A 21,266-nucleotide genomic window follows, 5' to 3' on the forward strand; every position below is an offset into this window, starting at 1 on the left:
CTCAAGGCACAATAATCATCATGTGTACAGGTTGTCTTAATTCAGTGAGGAAACTGTACAATAAGAAAAACACATACAGATGAGTGGGCAAGAGTTGGAAACAATTAAAGCACAATCACTTTCTTAAAGAGCAGCAAAAGATAAAAGAAAACTGCTGTCATCACTTGAGAGCAAACCGGGGCATTTTACAGTCCGGAGGCCACATCTGGCCCTTTGACTATCCCTGTCCAGCTCACGGCATTAGCGGTGCTTCAATGGGGTGGGAGTGGGGGAGGGCCTCCACAACAGTCCCAGTTTTTCATGTTGTTCTTTGGAAAAAGTAATTTCCCACCTCTGCTCCAGAGAGAGATCAGAGATGACCATGCACCCTTGTTGTCATCCTTTTTGTGAAGAGCGTGGTTGCCTGCATTGGAGGATCTTCTATCTCTGTGGAGCCTATAAAACTAGGGTCTTAAAGGCTGTTGGTGGACAGAAGAGGCTCTCCATTGCAAACCCTCTTTTTATAGATGTGGAAGGGATAAAAAAAAGCTGGATTTTAGCAGGTGGTTAAATTTATCCACTAAAATTCTGAGCAAGCAGGTAGTCCTTCACTGAACAACCACAATTGGGACCAGAATTTCTGTTACTAAGCAGGATGGCTGTTAAATAAGACATCCATGATTCTACAGCCTGTTTTATCACGGTTGTTAAGCGCATCACTACAATTATTAAATTAATCACATGGTGTTAAGTAAATCTAGCTTTCCCCATTGACTTTGCTTGTCAGAAACTGGTTGGGAGGCCACAAACTGCAATCAAAATATCTGGAGATTCTTTAACTGGTCTAATACATGCTGGTTACCCGTGCCCAAGTTTTGATCATGTGACCATGAGGATTCTGCTATAGTCAGAAGTGCAAGGACCGATCATAATACACTTTGTTCCATGCTGTTGTAACTTCAAATAGTTACTAAATGAATTGCTCAAAGACTACTATTACTTAACTAAGAGGACGGATTTTTGAATTGAGGGACCTATTGCAGAATAAGCATGCATGTCTTTGAGTTTGAAGCCTGACACAAATGCTTTTATTAATCTACTAGCTGATAATCCAGCATTGCTCGGGTATTTATTTATTGGGAGAAAATATCAGGACCAAACGTGATTTCTAATGTTGGATTGTCCGCCTTACCAGAGGGAGCCCCCTCCTGGAGTACTGTGAAGCCATTACCATGGCAACTCCACTGCACTGTACAGTAGAAGTCAGCAGTACGGCATAACAGGCTATATCTTAACAGAAGACATCCACCAAGGGGTGTTAGGGTTTCTTACCCCCACAGTATTTTTCTCCAGAAAGTAAGTTATCTGTGTACCATGTTTGGTTGAAATTGCTCGAGGCGTTCCAGAGTTATGCTGGAACATACACACACACAGCCATTTATATGTATTCCCCCCAATTGTTACTCAAAATTCTGGAAATAAGCTGGGATAAATGGAGAGCTATCCCAGCATAAAAATGGCATACTTTTCTTGCCACATTTGTTAAGTAAATCATTGCAGTTGTTAAGTTAGTAACAGGGTTAAATAAATCTGGATTCTCCATTGACTTTGCTTAGCAGAAGGTCACAAAAGGTGATCCCATGACTTAGAGGCACAGCAATGGGAACCAGTTGTCAAGCATCCGAATGTAAATCACATGACCATGGGGATGCTGTATTGGCCGTAAGTCACTTTTTTCAATGCTGTTGTAACTTTAAACGGTCACTAATTGAACTGTTGTAAGTCAAGAACTACCATACCTTTACTTCTGAGCGCTTCCGGTTCTGGCCCTACTAACCTTTGGCTTCCCTTTCATTGCTACCGTTGTTGCCTTTGGCCTCCACAGATCATCTCTGGTGGCTTAATGGTGATCCTTAATGAGTCCTCTCCCCATCTCTAATAGTACTGTTAAGTTCACTGCCCCATGAAGACAGCTTGAGCATCTTCTACCAATAGTCGTATAGAAAGAAGCCTATTCTATTCGAACAATTTTCAAACAGCTCTGGCAAAATCAGTTCTTGCAGCCGTTCCTTTTTTTTTTTGTAAGATACAGTATTGAATCATTGGAGAGCTCATTATAGTTAAAGAGAATAATTGCACATAATATTTTTGCACTCCTAGAATATATTAAAGGGGAAGTGTTAGAACAATTCAATTTAATCAGCAAAGGATGTGATCTGTATGGTAGTAGCAACATGACATAAGATAATCTTTTAACATATATTTATAACATCGAAGCCTGTGATGGTGAACCTACAGCACGCGTGTCAGAGGTGGCACCCAGAGCCCTTTCTGATAGCACGCGCTTCATCGCAGCTGTGCTTCTGGTTTCCAGCATGCGCATCCCTGCCGACCAGCTGATCTTCATGCATGCCAGAGTCCCGGAAACCCAAAGACTAGCTGTCCGGTGCGCATGGGTGTGCCAGCCACCTAGTTTTCGGGTTCCTGGGGCTCTGGCGCAAGCACATGTACACACACACTGATTCCGGTTTGGGTACTCGGTGCCGAAAAGGTTCGTCATCACTGATCTAGGCTGTTGTAGTACTTTTTGGGGAAAGTAGCACCTTGCTTGGCCTTGTACTCTTAAACTGCACCTTCCAGTTTCTTCACATTTGTGTATCTGTGCCCTTATAAAAATCCAGTAATGTTTTCAGTATGGACTTTAAGATAATACACCCTATAATGCTAAAAAGAGGAGGGGGGAGATGCTGTCCTCCCCCCCCCCCAATCACCATGTGTCTTCTGCTTGACATTCGCAGAGTTATGGCACAACCTAGTGCTCACTAAGAGTAACTGCAACATTTTTCAGTGAACTCATTTTATTTAGAAAATGACTATACAGGTGTATTACAAGCTTGAAATCCAGATTTAAAATGAAATACACCCTGATTTGACATGTCGTTCAACTAATTTGAGGATTATATTAAAGATAAAGTTTATTTTTTATTATGGACTGAATGAGTTTAGACTGTAATTTTTGTAAAGTCATGGAAAAATCTTATTTGTGAATCTGTTTCCTAACTGGTTTTGAAAACTGGGGAATTCTGGGAGGTGAAGTCCATACAAGTTGCCAAGATTGAGAAACACTGCTCTAGCCTGTATCATATGTACTTGTATGTAGGAGCTATTCCCTAAATCCATTATGTATACTTTGCAGGGAAATTATCATGATGTTAATGTTGCAGCAGCTCCTCATCTCTGCTGCTCTCTTTCCCTTTGCTGCCTCTCTCTCTCTCTCCCTCTCCCTGCATAGTCATCCCTTGTTTCCAATATACAAATAAGTAGCTATTTATCTATAGGTGGTTGTGATGGATAGTATACAGTATGAAATCTGATCAGTTTATTTACAGGATACCACTTAAGCTGATTTTATCTTTTGCAGTGATGTGGTTGATGCTGCTTTGATGATTATTTTGGTGACTCTGGTAAAGTGTGTATTCTCAATGCACTTAAAACAAATTGTATGCACAAGTTGCTAGTAGCCCACCTCATTTTTCACTGTCAATGGCATAGAGGTCTCCGTGGATATTATGCTTTTCTGCTGGGAACCAAGTAGCTGCTATTTTGGTCTATTTTAGTTTAATGCCACCCATCTCACTATTCAAAATGGTGGGCAGCTTGCAATACAATAAAAACACAAATATGAAAATATTAACATTAACATGGATAAAACTATGCATCAAGTCCACAGGATTGGTTGCTCTGCCTTTAATGCAGTGTTGGTCATATTAGAGTAAGCAAACTTTCCCCAGTAGGTGTTCAAAAGGGCTGTAGCTGTGATAAAATGAACATATTTTCTGGAGGAATTTTGCAGGATTAGCCAGGATTTGGTATTGTGATGTCTAATTGGTCTCGAGACAGAGTTAATTTGAAGCCACGCCTCTGTGCTCCTTGCTTCTGGATCCCAGTTTCAACTCTGTCTGGCCGAAGAAAGAAAGGTTGTTTTGGATTCCTGATTCTTCCAAAAACAATCCAGTGCCATCCTGCAAATTCCTTCTCTCTGCCTTCTTCCCCTTGCCTCCCCTGTGGCTTGCTCCCAGCCGCCGGTAAGGGATTTAAAAGTTGCTTCTTGGGTCTTTAGAGGCAGGATGTCATTATGGTGGCCATTTGGGGGCCTCAATTCCAGCAGGCCGCATGGGCTGGGACAGAGGCTTTATGAAGCCTCATTTTCATCCCTGCCTTCCTGGGTGGCCATCCTTTCTACAGCGGTGGCAGCGACAAGGCCCTGCAGGCCTACATTGAAGCCAGTAGGCCCAGAGCCATGCAGTTTGCAAAAGGGGCAGGAAAGGTCTACAGAGGCTGATTTCGTCGCATGGAGGCCGTGAGTGATTGGGGGAAGCTTTTTTTGGTCGCTGCTATTTCTGGTGAGCTGAGTCTGATGGACTCCTGACCTGGTGCCATGGCAGATACAGAGGAGAGGCCGGATTCCCCCCCATTGTCCCCTGGGGAGGGGACCTCCAGTGGGGCACGAGTGAGGCCCACAGCCTCCGTGAGACTGTGAAAAACTGCAGCAGCTGGAAAATCCTCCAAGGCCTTGCAGAAGGATGAAGAAAGGAGGCACAGGGCCCCGGAAAAGCAGGTGTCCAGGGCTGAACAGAGGGGTAAGACTAGTTCTCCCTTGAGGTCTAGATCGCCCATTAGATCTAGGTCTAGGTCTCCTCACAGGGGGATTCCCCAGTGTATCTCAGGGACATTTCACCTTCCCCCTCACTCTCCATGGTGGAACAGGGCCCCTATCTAAGGGATCCTTTTCAGTGCAAGGGGGTCAGGGGGGATAGTCCCATCAGGCCATCATTGGCTCCACAGTCTGAAGGCTCTGCACAAGAGAAGGAGAAGGATTCCTTCATTAGAGACATGGAGCAGCTTCCAGCAAGCATTCAGAGGTTTATCTCCTCTGCAATTTCACATGGAATTTCTGCTGGGTTCCAGAAGGGGTCTGTGCGACCCGCAATGGTGGTAAAGGTCCCTGGGGGGGATGTGCCACTGCTCAGGCCAGGCCGAGGCCTTCCCCCTTGAAGGCCTGTTTCTCCTTCTCTGGCTAGGGAGGGTTCCATAGCCGGGATTAGGTTCAGAGAGAGGTAGATATGTCTGATGATGAGGATCCCTCAAAACCTGAGGCATCAGCATTCTCTGGTCTGTTTCCTATGGATTTGTTCAAGTCACTGTTGCGCAAGGCCAGGGCCACAGCGCAACTGGGTGAGACGGAGAGCGCCAAGGGGGGTGGTCCAGAGAAAAAGCCAGAGGATCTAGTTCACTTAGCCTCCTCCAGTGAAGGAAGACATCCCTGCCTCTAAGTTGTTCCTAGAGGTAGTTAAAAAGCAGTGGGAAAAGCCAGGAACATTCCCCAACCCCAGCAGCAGTGATAGGAGGTTCTTTAACATGGAACCTAGTTTCTCTGAGGCATTGCAGGTTCCCACAGTGGACCTTCCAGTGGTGGCATTGGCGTCCACATCAACAGTGGTGTCCGGTGATGTGGCTAATTACTTGAAGCCGAGAACAAGAAGGCGGAGCTGACACTTCGTAAAACATTCCAGTCTTCCATGTGGGCCATCAAGGCAATTGCCTCTGCGTCGTTCTTCATCCGCACGGCTATCCTTTGGCTACAACAAATGCAGGAAAGGATTCCGCCTGAGGAGGTGCATACTCATCAAGATCTCAACAAGCTGGTTGCTGTTGCTTAATTCTCTGCGACGCCACTCTGCATGCCATGAAGTACGGCTCAGGGGCAATGGCGACCTCGGTGACCTCCCAACGTCTCCTGTGGCTGTCCCTACTGCCGGGGCAGATAGGTCAATAGCAACCCCACCCATAGGTGGCAGACTGCTTCTGTTTGCCAACACCTGGGCTAAGATTACCACTGACACCTGGGTTCTGAATACCATCAGATTTGGCGTGCACCTAGAGTTTCTCTCCATTCTGCCGAACCACTTTCGGACGTTTTCGGTCACCAAGAATAAAGATAAACGCTCTCATGAGCCAGGTGATCTGACACTTCCTAGAGATTAGGGCGGTGGAACCGGTTCCACCGGACCAAGTGAGGTCAGGTTTCTATTCCAACCTCTTTGTCGTTCCGAAGAGTTTGGAGAGATGGAAGGTGATTCTGGATCTTAAACTGCTAAATTTTCACTTAGTCTATAGAAGATTCAAGATGGCATCACTTAAATCCATCTTGGCGGGGGTCAGGCACAATGACTTCATTGCCTCCATCGACCTGACATAGGCTTACCTCCATATCCCCATCTTCCCTGGCCATCGTAAGTATCTCAGGTTCTTCTATTTAGGTAGCCACTACCTGTATAGCCACTACCGTTTGGCTTGGCATCGGTGCCTCGGATCTTCACTAAGATCCTAGCCGCAGCGGCGGCTTACCTCCGTGAGCGCTCTGTCAGGGGCCGATGGCATCTTAGTCCAAGCAGCATCATTTGAGCAGGCTAGGGAGGATCTTTCATTGGTGATATCCACACTACAGCAGTTAGATTTTTTGGTTAACCTAGATAAGAGTTCCCTCATTCCCGCCACCAGGATTCCTCACCTGGGGACCATCATAGACTCTAAGCTGGGGAAGGTGTTCCTGTCCCATGACCGTAAAGTTAGTTTGTTAGCCTTAGTTAGATAAGTTAGAAGTCAACGTTTTGTTCCTGTAGTAGTGCTCTCCAGCTTGCTAGGGAAATTCATTTCTTACATAGACATGGTGCCTTGGGCTCGTCTATATGCAAGACTGCTCCAGTGGCGTCTCCTGCCACATCAGAGGTCAAACTCCAGCAATTCCGAGGAAAAAGTTCCAGTGACACCACGGGTGCAGCTGTCATTGAGGTGGTGGCTCTCCCCAGTGCTACACGAGGGCTGCGAGTTCAGGGAGCTGGAGTGCCTCATCCTGACAACAGAAACCAGCTTGTTCGGGTGGGAAGCTCTCTTGGAGTCCCGGATGGCACAGGGGCATTTGACCTGGTTGGATCTCCAACACAATATAAATTGGCTGGAAGTGCAGGTGATTCACTTGGCATTGTTTTGAGGTGTTTTGCAGTGATCTTGACTCGTTGAAACTGGGAACCAGAATCGAGATATCTTGTGCTGACTGACAACTGGGCGGCAAAGGCCCACGTCAACCAACGGGGTGGCACACACTCCAGGGCTCTTCGGTCCGAGGCAGTGGCACTCAGTGCCTGGGCGGCGAGTCATCTTCGATCGCTCAGGGCAGAGCACATCACAGGAGTTAAAAACCATAAACCCGACTGGCTCAGTCGGGCCATGGTCGACCACGGGGAGTGGAGCCTTTCTCTGAAACTGTTCCAGGCTATCTGCTCCAGGTTCGGCCATCTGGAGGTGGATCTGTTTGCCACACCGCAGAATGCTCAGGTGGATCGGTTCTTCTCTCAGTTCTCGGCTCGGGGGATGGAGAGAGTCGACACGCTTTGGATTCCGTGGCCAGAGGGCATGGTCTACGCCTTCCCTCCCTTTCCCCTTCTCCCTGGGGTAGTTCGGAAAGTGATATCAGAGAAGGCGGAGCTCACCTTAGTGGCGCCCTACTGGTCGTGCCGGGCGTGGTTCGCGGACCTAATGTGCCCATCAGTGTCACACCTGTGGAGGATCCCGGGGAGGGATGTGGACCTCAGACAGGGGAACCTGGTGCATCCCGAGCCACAGTGGCTGCAGCTAGTCGTGTGGAGATTGAGCGGGAGCGCCTAAGGGCAGTCCAGCTTTCACAGAGGGTGATCTCCACAGTTGAGGCTTCACGCAAGGGTTCCACCACTAGGATTTATGATTCCACCTGGCGGGTCTTTGCAGAGTGGTGCCGGGTCTCGGGAGTGAATCCTCGCGAGGCTTCGGTACCGCACGTCTTGGAATTCCTCCAAGTTGGATTGGATAGGGGGCTCTCACATGGCACTCTCAGGAGACAGGTGGCGGCCCTCTCCACAATTATTCGGGGAGAGGGGCTCCTTCCACTTTCCCAGGCCCCATTAATTAAGAGGTTTTTGAAGGGTGCAGGGAATCTCCGTCCCCCAGTAATCCACAGGTTTCCGACATGGAGCCTCACTATGGTTCTCCAAGCATTGACAGAAGCACCATTCAAACCTCTGAGGACGGTTGACCTGAAGTTCATAACCCTTAAGATAGTGTACCTTGTGGCAGTCACCTCAGCCCGTCGCATCTCCGAACTGGGAGCGTTGTCCTCCAGGTCGGATCTTTGTACATTCCACAATAATTGGGTCGTCCTGATTTTTGTTCCCAAGGTTAACTCCCTTTTCTACAGATCACATGAGGTGGTATTACTGGATTTTTGTCCAGACCCCACTCATGATAGGGAGTGCCTTTGGCACTGGCTGGATGTCAGGCGTGCCTTACGCATTTACTTGAGGCGCACGGAGGGTCTCAGGAAGTCTGAGGCGCTCTTTGTTTCCTTTTATCCATCTTCCCTGGGGAAGAGGGTGTCCTCCTTGGCTATAGGGAGATGGATTAACTGGCCATCACATTAGCCTATGAGGTTCAGCACCTTCCGGTGCCCCAGGATATCACAGCACACTCCACCAGGAGTGCGGCTACCTCGGCGGCCTGGGCCACACAGGTGCCTATCGTGGAGATTTGCAGGACGGCTACATGGGCATCCCCATCTCCCTTTATCAGGCACTACAGGTTAGACGCGTTTGCATCGGCTGATGTGGCATTTGATCGTAGGGTGTTACAACAGGTGGTAGCACATGAGGGGCCCAGGACCAATAGTGCCCCCCCTGAGGGACGCTAACTTGGATATGTCCCAATCCTGGCTAATCCTACAAAATTCCTCCGGAAAATGACAGTTGGTCCTACCTGAACTGTTGTTTTAGGAGGTTTTGCAGGATTAGCCAGGTTCCTGCCCTAGCATTGGTCCAGGGGTTGGGCGAGTTCAGGGGGTAGGGTGTGTTCCTTTATGACTTGTTTTGAGGTGTTTTGCAGTGGTCTTGACTCGTTGAAACTGGGAACCAGAAACAAGGAGTACAGAGGTGTGGCTTCAAATTAACTCTGTCTCGAGGCCAATTGGACATCACAATACCCAATCTTGGCTAATCCTGCAAAACCTCCTAAAACAACAGTTCAGGTAGGACCAACTGTCATTCGAAGGGAAGACTAAAATATATTGCCATCCTTGCAGAAATTATTGAATTAGGTTTGCAAAATCCACCATTAAGCCAATAACTTGATAACATTTTCCACTGAGATTACATTTTTCACAGAGAAGGTCACAGTTGAATCATTTGCATTTTCAGGTAGGTCTAGAAATTCTGGGGACCACTGCCTACAGTTAGAGGGCCCAGTAGTCCAACTTGGTATGAGGCAGATTTGGACTTTGAAATTTTTAGAGATTTAGAGATTTTCCTTTATTTGTATGCCGCCCTTTTCCCTGGGGGGACTCAGGGCGGCTCACAATTCAAAAGGGGGGGGGGAGACAAACAGTAGACAATACAACATGTTAAAAAAAAAAGAGCACAACAGTCACACAGTTCGGGTGGGGCTACAATCTTAACCCCAGGCCAACCGGGACAGCCAGATCTTTAAAGCGGCGCGGAAGGACTGGAGGGTGGTGAGGGTCCGAATCTCCACGGGGAGTTCGTTCCAAAGGGTCGGAGCAGCCACCGAGAAGGCTCTCCTCCGGGTAGTTGCCAGTCTGCACTGGCTGGAAGATGGAATTCGGAGGAGGCCTAATCGATGCGATTGTATCGGTCTGGTGGAGGTAATTGGCAGTAGGCGGTCTCTCAAGTACCCAGGCCCACTACCATGAAGGGCTTTATAGGTGATAAGTAGCACCTTGAAGCGCACCCGGAGATCAACAGGTAGCCAGTGCAGCTCGCGGAGGATAGATGTTACGTGGGTGAAGCGAGGTGCACCCACAATCGCTCGCGCGGCCGCATTCTGGACTAGCTGAAGTCGCCAAATGCCCTTCAAGGGCAGCCCCATGTAGAGCACATTGCAGTACTCCAGCCTAGAGGTCACAAGGGCACGAGTGACTGTTGTGAGGGCCTCCCGGTTCAGGTAGGGACGCAACTGGCGTACCAGGCGAACCTGGGCAAATGCCCCCCTGGTCACAGCTGACAAATGATGTTCGAAGGTCATCTGTGGGTCCAGGAGGACTCCCAAGTTGCGAACCCTGTCTGAGGGGCGTATAATTTGACCCCCCAGCCTGAGAGATGGAGCACTTGGCCAATTCGCGGGAGGGAAACACAACAGCCACTCGGTCTTTTCTGGGTTGAGCACAAGCTTGTTGACCCCCATCCAGTCTTTAACAGCTTCCAGACCCCGGCTCATCACATCCATCGCTTCGTTGAGTTGGCACGGGGCGGACAGATACAACTGAGTATCGTCCGCAAATTGATGGTATTTTATCCCGTGCCGTCGAATGATCTCACCCAGCGGTTTCATGTAGATGTTGAAAAGAAGGGGGGACAGGACCGAACCCTGCGGCACCCCATACGTTAGGGGCCTAGGGGTCGATCTCTGCTCCCCAACTAACACCAACATAATGCCATTATGAATAGATGAATTTATATGTATATAAGCATATATACAGTATGTATGTGTGTATATGTATACCATCTTTCCCTGAAAATAAGACCAGGTCTTATATTAATTTTTGCTCCAAAAGATGCATTAGGGCCTATTTTCTGGTTAGATCTTATTTTGAAGGAAATATGGTACTAATTGCGCCCATCTGACCGATCTGAACTGGGGCTTATTTTGGGGGTAGGGCTTTTATTACGAGCATCCTGAAAAATCATGCTAGGGTTTATTCTCTTATTTTTGGTGGCTCTGTGTGTGTGTTTGTGTGTGTTTGTGTGTGTGTGTGTGTGTGTTTTCTCAAAATGTTCTGGCTGTGAAATTTTGGGGCTTGAAGTCAGACATCTGATTTTTTTTTTGTCCTATGGAGATTCTCAGTCATCCAGCTGGTAGTTGTCCAAAGGTGTTTTTTCAAGAGGCAACTGGACTTTCTGGTTTTTCTTTGAAGACGTTTCACTTCTCATCCAAGAAGCTTCTTCAGCCCTAATGAGAAGCAAAATGTCTTCAAGAAAAACCAAAAAGTCTGGTTGCCTCTTCAGAAAGCACCTTTGAGACAGATACCTAAATGTTACTGAGGTTGAGAAACACTGTTCTAAGAGTTAGTATATTTCTTTTCTTTATACAAGATAGAAGATTGGCTTTAGGATTTTGACTGGGATTTGTGGAATCACTCTCCCTGCTGCCTCTACAGCAGGCGACAGTCAAGTTGGTCTCTGAATATTGATTGTGTCCGTAAGATTCCCTTGACTGATTGGGATATATGTCTGAGAATGAGGTTTGCCTACAGGTGGTCCTCTATTAATTACTGTAATTGAGCCAGGAATTACAGTCATACATTATTTCAGTTGTATGTTGAGGCATCCATATGACCAGAAGTAAATTTCCAGATTTTTTTGTGGTGATTGCTAAGCAAGTGCTAAATGAATGATGCTTGCGGTTAAGCAAACCCATTAATTTAAAAGTGTTATCTGGGACACCTCAATGGATTGTAAAGAAGGTCTGCTGACATGCAATCATGTGATTGCACAGGTGGACGAATGCACCCATTTATGATGGCGGGGTGTGTGTGCTTTATAGGCTATATAGCATCCATTCCATGGCCACGAACTTTGAACACTGGTAAAAGGACTGATTGTAAAGCAAGGTAATCTATAAATTTATAACTGAAGAGACCCTTCAATAAAAAGCAACTAAATCTATACTAAGAAAATGGAAACTGACTTTTAATCCAGAATACCTCTTACAAATTGTGTATTTATTTATTTATTTGTTAAATCTATTTGTCATTTATTTTGCCATAGAGCTCCTGTAGGAGACTTACAACAATTGTTGAAATAGTAGCTACACATAGGGAATACTTTACCTGAAATCTAGGAAGTTTCCGGAAAGGAAACACAAAGACCACAACAACTCCACACCAGCAATCAACGCCCAGATTTAATGCAGAGATTAAAAACAAAGGTTAATGTTAGATCAGTCAAGTAGTAAACAACACCCCAATCAAGGAACTACCAACTCAGATGGACAACCCACAGTAAACAATAAACTAATCAAGGAATTACCAAGACCACTCCCACCAACACTGACAAGGCATGCCACTTGTATATAGACAGAGAGCAAATCCCACTCCCTACCCACAATGAAGATGTTACCTAGTTGGGTAATGAAATATCTGCAATAAAACAACCAAGCTCAGAGAGCACCCAAGACCCCACAGTTCAACCCTGAGCTACAAATATTATCTTATATTGGTATCTAGGAAGTGTTAGTAAAAGTAAATTTTCCTTTGATTCAAATGCTGTTTAGTGTTTTCTTAAACTTATCTGTGTACATTTCTTAATGGCAGTGTGATTTTCCGCGGCCACTTTCTATTTACTACTGTATATTACCTCTGTCTCTAGTCTACAGCTCGATTTCTGATCCAAGTACTCACCTTTGTAGCTTTTTGAGATCAGCCAATGTTGAAAAACAAATTAATGTAATTCAGATATGCAGATACACGTAATATAGTGTAATTCAGATGCACATGTAATTCAGAAATGCAGATTTAACTCCATTTTATGTTTTCCTAGCACCTGTATTTGGAATCCCCAAAGCAGAACCTGGTAAAGTAAGTTAATAAATAGTAGTAACCTCACTGTAATAGTATAAATATTTTCACTGCATATGATTATCACATCGAAGTCCTATATTCTGAAAATATTTATTTGAATGTCGAGTATTGGTTAAAAAAACACACCCTGTTTACAGGTAGTCCTTGACTTTCAACCAGTTGCTTAATGACCATTCAAAGTTATGATGGATCCCCCCCCCTCCCCAAAAGGTCTTTATGACCTGTTTTCAGTGGTCCCATTTGGTTGCTTGGCAACTATTCCGCATTTACAGCCCTCTGCGATCTGATGATCGTGATATTTGACATTTTTGCTGAAAATCAGCATTTACTTTCAGTTTTCAGCAAAAATGCCCCATAGCGAACAATATTTAAAGATTCCTGGAAAAGAAATAATAAAAATCAGATCAGACATGTAGGTGGCCTGCTTTATGACCATCATGACTTTTGACTGTAATCAGTAAGTTCAATTACAGTCGTAAGTCAACAACTACCTGTATTCTAAAACTTCCTTAATGGTTGTTAATCCTTTTAGAAAACTCCATCCTTAGTCTGGCATGGTGAAATGCCTTGGACTACCTCTCCCATCATATCTTGCCACCATGTTGAATAGAAATTGCAGTCCAAAATCTCCTGTTTGAGCAGGAGGAGACTTCCAAGGTCCCTTCCAATCCTATTATTCTATGTTGTAAACCAGACCTGTCAAACTGGCGACCAATGGGGAGGATACGTCACGCCACCCCGGCTCCACAAAGGCAAAAAAAAAGTCCCGATATGTCACGATCTGGCCCATGACACGATCAAGTTTCACACCCGTTTTCTAAAGCATCTGGAGGGCAGGAAGTTGGGGGAGGAAGTTCTGAAACTTGACAAATTATTAACTTCTGTGGACACCCTAGTACAGGACTGTCAAACTCAAAGCCTGCGGGCCATATCTGGTCCAGGATGTGGTTAAATCTGGCCCTTGGGGCTGCCTTGGAAACAGCAAAGGGCCGGCGCCTTAGCCCCATCCCAGGACAGCTGGTCACTGATTTACAGCTTGGCCATCCGTGGGGCCACACTGGAGCCAGCGAGTGACTGCCCCGCTTCCTGGGTGCATGCTGAACACAGCGGATAGTCCAGCCCCGCCCAGGCCACCACAAGCACCCCCGACGTGAGCGACATGGAGCTGGCCACGCTCACCCAGACCATGCCCACCCAGTCGACTGCGACCACCCAGCCATGCCCACCCACCTCCCCAAGGTCAACCACAACCCTAATGCGGCCCTCAATGAAATTGAGTTTGACAACCCTGCCATAGAACGAGGACCACAAGTTGGAACAGGCATTGGCCAAAAATTAAAATTGTGACGGCTTTCTTTAATTGTTTACAATTATTTACTAAGAAAGGCTGTGATTTTAGCTGTGTGTCCTCAATGAATTTTATAGACTGCTATCCTAAGAACTGATATAGTAGCTAAATACAGCTTCTTCTTCTCTTCCCTCCTTAATTGGCTGTTGCAGGAAGCTGGAAGCTAAAGCATTGGGAGCATATTCTGCAATAGTTGAGAGAGAAGCCCCTAACTTGATTGTGAGAATCAATTATTAGCAAGAGGGCTGAAGAAGGTTCAGGAGAGGGGAGACTGCCAGTTGACAGAGGAGAAAGTACTGCATTGCCGCTGCTGGGGACATTCCCCTTCCATGGTCATTTGTCCTTCCGTTGACTTAACTGGACATTTAAGGATATTATTCCTCTCAGGCAATAGAGGACCCCTTTATTCAGGGGAAAAGTTTTGGTTTTTGTGTTTCTAAAAAGATATTGTAACTTAGTTTAACGTTGTAAGTTGATTTTGTAACAAAATCAGTCCAAATTTAATGGCCAAGGAACAACCTAGCAGATTTAAGAATATGCATGGTAAATATGGAGCAGCAAATGTTCCCTAATTTCTCCAAACATTACTTTACCTTCATTAACAGTTGGAAATCCAAAATAGGACTCTTTATACAGTTGGTGTTGAATGCTATGTCTGCCCAGTTTTCAGTTCTGAAAGGTTAAACAATGGCAACTGTAAAATTACAAGAAATTGAAGTTATTTAGTTTTTCAATTTAAAATAAAATTTAAGAAAATTATGTTCTCTATTATAACAATATCAAGTTGCAGAAGTTTTCATTAAAAACAAACTGCTAAACCAATTCCATTGACTTCTGTTAATTTTTTTGTAAAGATTAGATAATCCATAGGCCTGAGCTGATAAATTAATGTGTGAGTTATTAAAAATCAGAAATACAGTCGAGTTAATTGGATTGTGTGTCATCATAAAATAGCAGCTTTCTGAAACTTCAAATATATTCATCTGAAATCTCAGTAGATTAGCACTATTACTTAAGATGTTTAAATGAAATGCACTTTCATTCATACTCATCTACATTTAATTTGTATATATGTACTTTAAATTGGCTTCTGAGTCAAATTAAAAGTTGTTTCTTGTTTTTTCTATAATTCTGGTTTACATGGATATACTTGAACAACGATTCTTGAGGTAGAAAATCGATGTTGATGCCTGAGTTCATAAGCTAATTATCTATGGTGTACAAAATGTTAAGATAGAAATAGAACTTATTGTTGGTGAAAAATATAGCATGCAAACTTAACTTTGGGAACCAATCGTCATGGCACCAATAATGGAAACTATTATATCTCTTGGCTGCTTGACAAAGTAAAGTTAAATTCTCAACCAACACCAGAAAAATCTGTTAGAGCTATTTGTAAAGAACTCGAGGGATGATACTCTGATTTGTTCAGAAGTGTTGAATATTATTTGGTCACTCTGGGATACGAACTGCTCCAAAATAGGCATCCCTGTCATAATGATGGGCAAGATACCCTTTTATCATGAGCTCATAGCTTTATCAGATGCAGCCTTTTAGACATAATGTAGCCCAACATGGTTTCATTCTATGAATAAATCTTTTTGATTCCATAGTATTGTCACAATTAAAGTTGCACATTGCAATATAAGAAAGTTGTCAAAATACACATTATGTACCACAGAGGCATTTGGACAAAACATTCAACTGTAATTTCATTTGGGCTCATGTACTCCCCTCTCTGCTTCTTGGTTTGTCATTGAAGAGATGATTGGAAGCGTTTTTATTTTTTTGTAACTAGCCAGAGTTTTTTGTTATAATCTTACAGTTCGTATCTGGTTTCTCTGGGTAAAGCCAACTTTAAATTGTAATCTACAATTCTGAACTTTTGAGATAAAAGTTACATTTAGAATTAATTAAAAATCTTAGTTATTCAAAAACAATGATGGCTTTAAACCACTTTTGATCTTTATGTGACTATCAAGGAAAGCAGCCAAGCTCATGTACAGACTAGTCATTATGATTAGCAGGGTATCTGAAAAAGAAATTATTTTTTCTGTTGACATACAACTTTAGAATATCTTTTAAAGGCAGCAGCTTTCACTGTACAAATTAGCTGTTTTGAACTTTTGAAACCACAGATCTAAACAAATGCAAGAAATTCAATTCCTGTGGATTCACTGTTTGTCTTCCATTATTTGATAGTACATTCTGATACAATTCCATTACATTCCCCATGATACGAAAACTGGACTGATATTTCACAAATCTTCCAATTCACCCACAAAGGTATTACATACCATCTTGTGCCTTATTGATAGAAACCTGCCATTACTGGATGAGTAAAATGTTTGCAACTAGTATTAGGATGGAAGAATGTACAGTATGTTTATTCTGAATGGTATTATGTTTGATCCCACTGTTAAAAGGTTAATGAAAGTTGGAAGTTTCATTAGGCTCGCATTCCTATTCTTGAGAGTTTTGCACAGTGATTCATAGCTTTGTTTAAAAAGGTTTTGTACAGAATTGTTTTCTACTCCTGTAAATCCCAAGGGAACCTTAAGATATTCTTTATATATGGAAAAAATTGTGTAATGTTTTTTATCCTGTTATTTTCTGAGCAAAAATTTACTTCTTCAGTAAGCAAATACTGTAATAAAATCATTCTTTTTTGGCAACTTTTCATCTATGTTGATCTTCATTTAAAGGTGGCTATCTAAACAAGCATATTAAGGTTTTCTTCATGTAACTGATTGCAGTGCTATTTTGGTTGTTATCTAATATTGGTAGTCCTTGACTTACAACCATAATTGGGACCAGAATTTCTGTTGCCAAGCAAATTGGTTGTCAAGTGAGCTGTGCCTGGTTTTACAACCTTTTTTCTCATGGTTGTTAAGAAAATCACTGCAGTTAAGTGAATCATACTATCATTAAACAAATCTAGCTTTGCCTATTGATTTTCCTTGTCAGAAGTCATTTGGGAAATGTTGCAAATACATGCCGGTTGCCTCATAATCATGGGGATATAGTGATGGTCGTAAAGACTGTTCAGAAGTTATTTTTTTCAATATCTTTATTTTGAATGATACTGAGTGAATGGTTAAAAGGATGCGGTGGCTCAGTGGCTAAGATGCTGAGTTTGTCGATCAGAAAGGTCAGCAGTTCTACGGTTTGAATCCCTAGCACTATATAATGGAGTGAGCTCCCATTACTTGTCTCAGCTTCTGCCAACCTAGCAGTTCGAAAGCATCTAAAAAATGGCAAATAGAAAAATAAGGACTACTTTGATGGGAAGGTAACAACTCTCTGTGAGCCTTTGGCATTTAGTCTTACCTGCCACATGACCACAGAGATGTCTTCGGACAGCACTGCCTCTTCAGCTTTGAAACGGAGATGAGCACCGCCCCCTAGAGCCGGAAATGACTAACACATATGTGCAGGGGAACCTTTACCTTTACCTTAAATGAATGGATGTAAGTGGAGGGCTATCTCTGTGGTCTGAGTTTTCTTGAGTAAAGAAATAATAGAGCTAACAATTTGGGGTTCATTTTATACAACCATCCCTGACATGATGAGTTGTGAATCCAGCTTCTGAAATTCCAATTGCATGGCTGAATATCACAGTTAGAAACCTTAAGACTTGCAATTCCAATGATGCTGAAGGAATGGGGACTACTGATTTAGCAGATCAATGTCTTAAAAGAGATGCTAACTTTCCTATCAATGCTTACCATTTTTTTTAAATGGTATTGGACCGGATCATATTTATAAAAATCTCAAAGGAAGTATTAATTAATTAGCAAGTTAGTCAGCAGTAACAGAAATCTTGTTGATTTTGGTGGCTTTATCCTGTTGGCTTCATTGAAACATAACAAAATCCCTACCCAACCCTTTGTATTCCTAGGAATGTTGATTAGGAAACGAGGATATTGAATAATAGATTCAACATCTCATAAACATACATACTAAATGCTAATATAAACAGTGGCTGATTTTTTAATTAAGATTATTTATTTGAACTAGAGATTATATGAAGTACCAATAAAGGAGAATATATATATATATATATATATATATATATATATATATATATATATATATATATATATATATATATATATATATATATATATATATATATATATATATATATATATATATATATATAATTTATTTATATAATTATTTATTATTTATATATATATTATTTATCAGCACAAATACAACAAAATGTAACAAAAAGGCAACAGTAAAAATATTGGGTTTCTGCCTGGATGGTCTCTTGTGACGAGCCGAAGGACAGAATGGAAGTAGTGATCTTCCTCCCATATTTGGGCATACCGGGGGTTGTAAAAAAATAAATAAATAAATCTATATATATAAATATATATATATATATAGAAAGTTATCAGATGAGAACAGGTACACTATACCATGCATACCAGCAGAATTTAGGCAATAGTATTTTTTTCTTTATTGAACAAAGGGATCAATGACGGAATATTGACTTAGAGTATTAATAATCAAGTTAATTATAGGATTCTCTATTTCATTTTGGCTCCTTTTTCCTACCCACTCATTCTTTACCTGAAGGAGATGAATAGTTATATTCTTCATATGCTTAAAATTTATTTAAATCATCCATTCACAGATTGTATTAAACCTGAAATCTTGCTTTTCACTAAATCCATTTAACTGAAATATTTAAGTTCAATATAAATACAATAATACAATATAAATACAAAGATACAATTTTTTTATATCCATGAAGAAAACAATCCATTTGGGGGATTGTAAAACTATCCTAATTCGTGCATCCATCTATCATAAAACACATAAATCCTTAAAATGAAATCCAAATAGCATTACTTTCAAGTTACCTTAACAAATGACTCTAGAACAGGGGTTTCAAACTTGCAGCGTCACAGTTTGCTTGCGGGTGCACAGTTCAATGTAAACTGTTCTCCACGCATGCGAAGCAGACCAATTTACAGTGAACTGAGCCCATGCAGTTACTACAAAACAACATGGCGGCAACACCAGCCATTTCCTGCATGAAAAACAGAGAAGAGGAGTAAATATTGTTCAAATCATTAATTCAACTTTCGTTTTTCATTTGAAAAGAATTTGAGAATGATTTGCAGGCATTTCAAGCTGCTTCTGTTAGCCCTACTTTGAATCCATATAAAAATGTCTGCTTGCTTTATTTATTTATTTATTTATTTATTTATTTATTTATTTATTTATTTATTTATTTCAAAGAAAATTCTGTCCTATGGCAGAATTGTGTGTGTGGGTGTGTATGGGAGAGAAAAGGAGAGGGAGAGGGAGGGAGAAGGGGAGATAGAGAGAGGGAGGGAGGGAGAGAGAGAGAGAGAGAGAGAGAGAGAGAGAGAAGTCAAAATAGTCAAGATGCAACATTCAAAGCAACTATGCAATCAAAATTTGATCACTTTGTACCTGTTGCTTTGTCTTTTGACAACACATTCAAAAGAGATGGGGGCTTCAGCCACGTGACATAGTCCACTACTTGACCGTTTTCATTCCTTCCTATGGATGCTCTGATAACACACCAAACTAACAACTCTTGGTACTGTACAAAGCACTATCCACCATATACCCATCTGGTTCAGTTAGAAGCTGGGAGAAAAACACTGGAAACAACATGGAGGCTAATTGAAAAGTAAGGTTTATTGATGAAGCAGAATCACCAGGGCTTGTGGAGTTGAGAGTGGGTGGGTTTTTATACCTTCTTTGGGCTTTTTATTTGAGCTTCCTGTTCCAGTGCAAGAACATGTCCTTTAATATTCTATTGGCTGTTAGATTCCTATGGGATTATGTAGGAGTCATAGTTGACTCCAAAGGCCAAAGAGGAAATTGAAATCCTAGGTGCTTGTCTGAGCTAATCTGGTCAACCTCTGGCTTATTGTTTATCTGAGCTCCCAGGTTTATGTGACTTTGAAGTTTGAACTGCTCTAGGGGTGGTGCAGTGGTGGGTTATAGGTGGTACGCTCCGGTATGGGCATACCGGAGCCTGCCAAAGCATGTGATACTATTCTGGCATGGTGCTCCGGAGGGCCCACTTGTCTGGCCACGCTCCTTTGTCCTTTGGCGCTTATGCGCATGGCACGTACGACACCTGCGCAATGCTCCGCCAAGCAGCTGGATTTAGATTTTAGATTTAGATTTATTAACATTTGTATGCCGCCCACTCGCTTGGGACTAGAGCGTCACAGAGGCTTGCGGAAGCGTCGCAGGCAAGTATGAAGCATGTGCACGATGCGCACGTCCATGTGGGTGACACCAGGCCCGTTCCAACCGTACCGGTTGGAATGGGATCCGGAACCCATCACTGGGGTGGTGCAATGAAAGGGCTTGTGTTCTGAAATTATCTTAATGGTAATTCCTATTGTGGCTAATGGCTTTTGTCCTGTGTTGGATCTTGGATGGGGGGCTGCTTTCAAATCCTACCATTCTGCCAAGGAGTTTCAAAATATCCTGCCTTGAATAAATTACCAAATCTGCATTTCTAAAAGCTGGTCTCCTCAGTTTCTGCTTGGGGCAGGGAGACCGGGGCTGCTTCCTTTAAGGCTTGGTCCTTCCCTCCCACTTGCTTTGTTTCCCTTTTAACTTGTATAAGGAGGTTAATGGAAATATAGAAAGGTAAAGTGTCAGAAATCAAGATGATATTTCCAACAGATTAACACCCTCCTAGCCCTCTTCAGGAGCTCTCTTAACAAGAATACAGCCTCAGAATGAATTTTAATTATTTTTTAAAAGATCATCTTATAGTTGCTATAATGATGTAGCAGAGAAAGATGCTTCCACTTTAGCTCATTTTTTGCAACAGCTATTAAGAGAAAATTTATCTAAACTCTGATGTTCTTTTCCTTTTTTTTTTGTCTTCAATAGAGTTTACAGATGCTGCCTCAACAACGAAAGGCCATTGCAAAATTTAAAGAGCCCGCTGATGCTTTAAAATTTCAGCAGAAGTTTCACAGGTGAGTAGCATCCATAGGTTTTAATCTTATATACATTATTTTGCATTTCTCAGTGTAAGATGAATTGTATTACAATCTCATTATCCCCAACCAACCTGATAAAAAAGGCAGTTGTTGCTTAACACAGCAATAGGGAAAAAATAAATTTAATGTTAATATATACTAAAGTACAGTATTAAAAATTGTTTTTTTCAACCAATATATAAAGACCTATAAGATTGGTGACGTGTTTAATTTAGACCTGATTCATCATAATGATGAT

General features: G+C 42.6%; 1 protein-coding gene across 4 annotated transcripts in view; it reads left to right on the forward strand.

Moving 5' to 3' along the window:
* The window catches only part of RBM33 (RNA binding motif protein 33), a 129,419-nt gene that overhangs the window by 101,067 nt on the left and 7,086 nt on the right, over window positions 1-21,266 (forward strand). For 3 of the 4 annotated variants that reach the window (XM_032237273.1, XM_032237276.1, XM_032237275.1), the window contains one exon: window positions 20,916-21,004. In XM_032237273.1, coding sequence (XP_032093164.1) covers window positions 20,916-21,004 — 89 coding nt within the window. Of the gene's footprint in view, window positions 1-12,617; window positions 12,656-14,158; window positions 17,053-20,915; window positions 21,005-21,266 lie in introns of those variants that run through there. The other variant, XM_032237274.1, reaches the window with a different exon arrangement.

This window comes from Thamnophis elegans, chromosome Z (genome assembly GCF_009769535.1).
Source record: "Thamnophis elegans isolate rThaEle1 chromosome Z, rThaEle1.pri, whole genome shotgun sequence".
Lineage (NCBI taxonomy): Eukaryota > Metazoa > Chordata > Lepidosauria > Squamata > Colubridae > Thamnophis > Thamnophis elegans.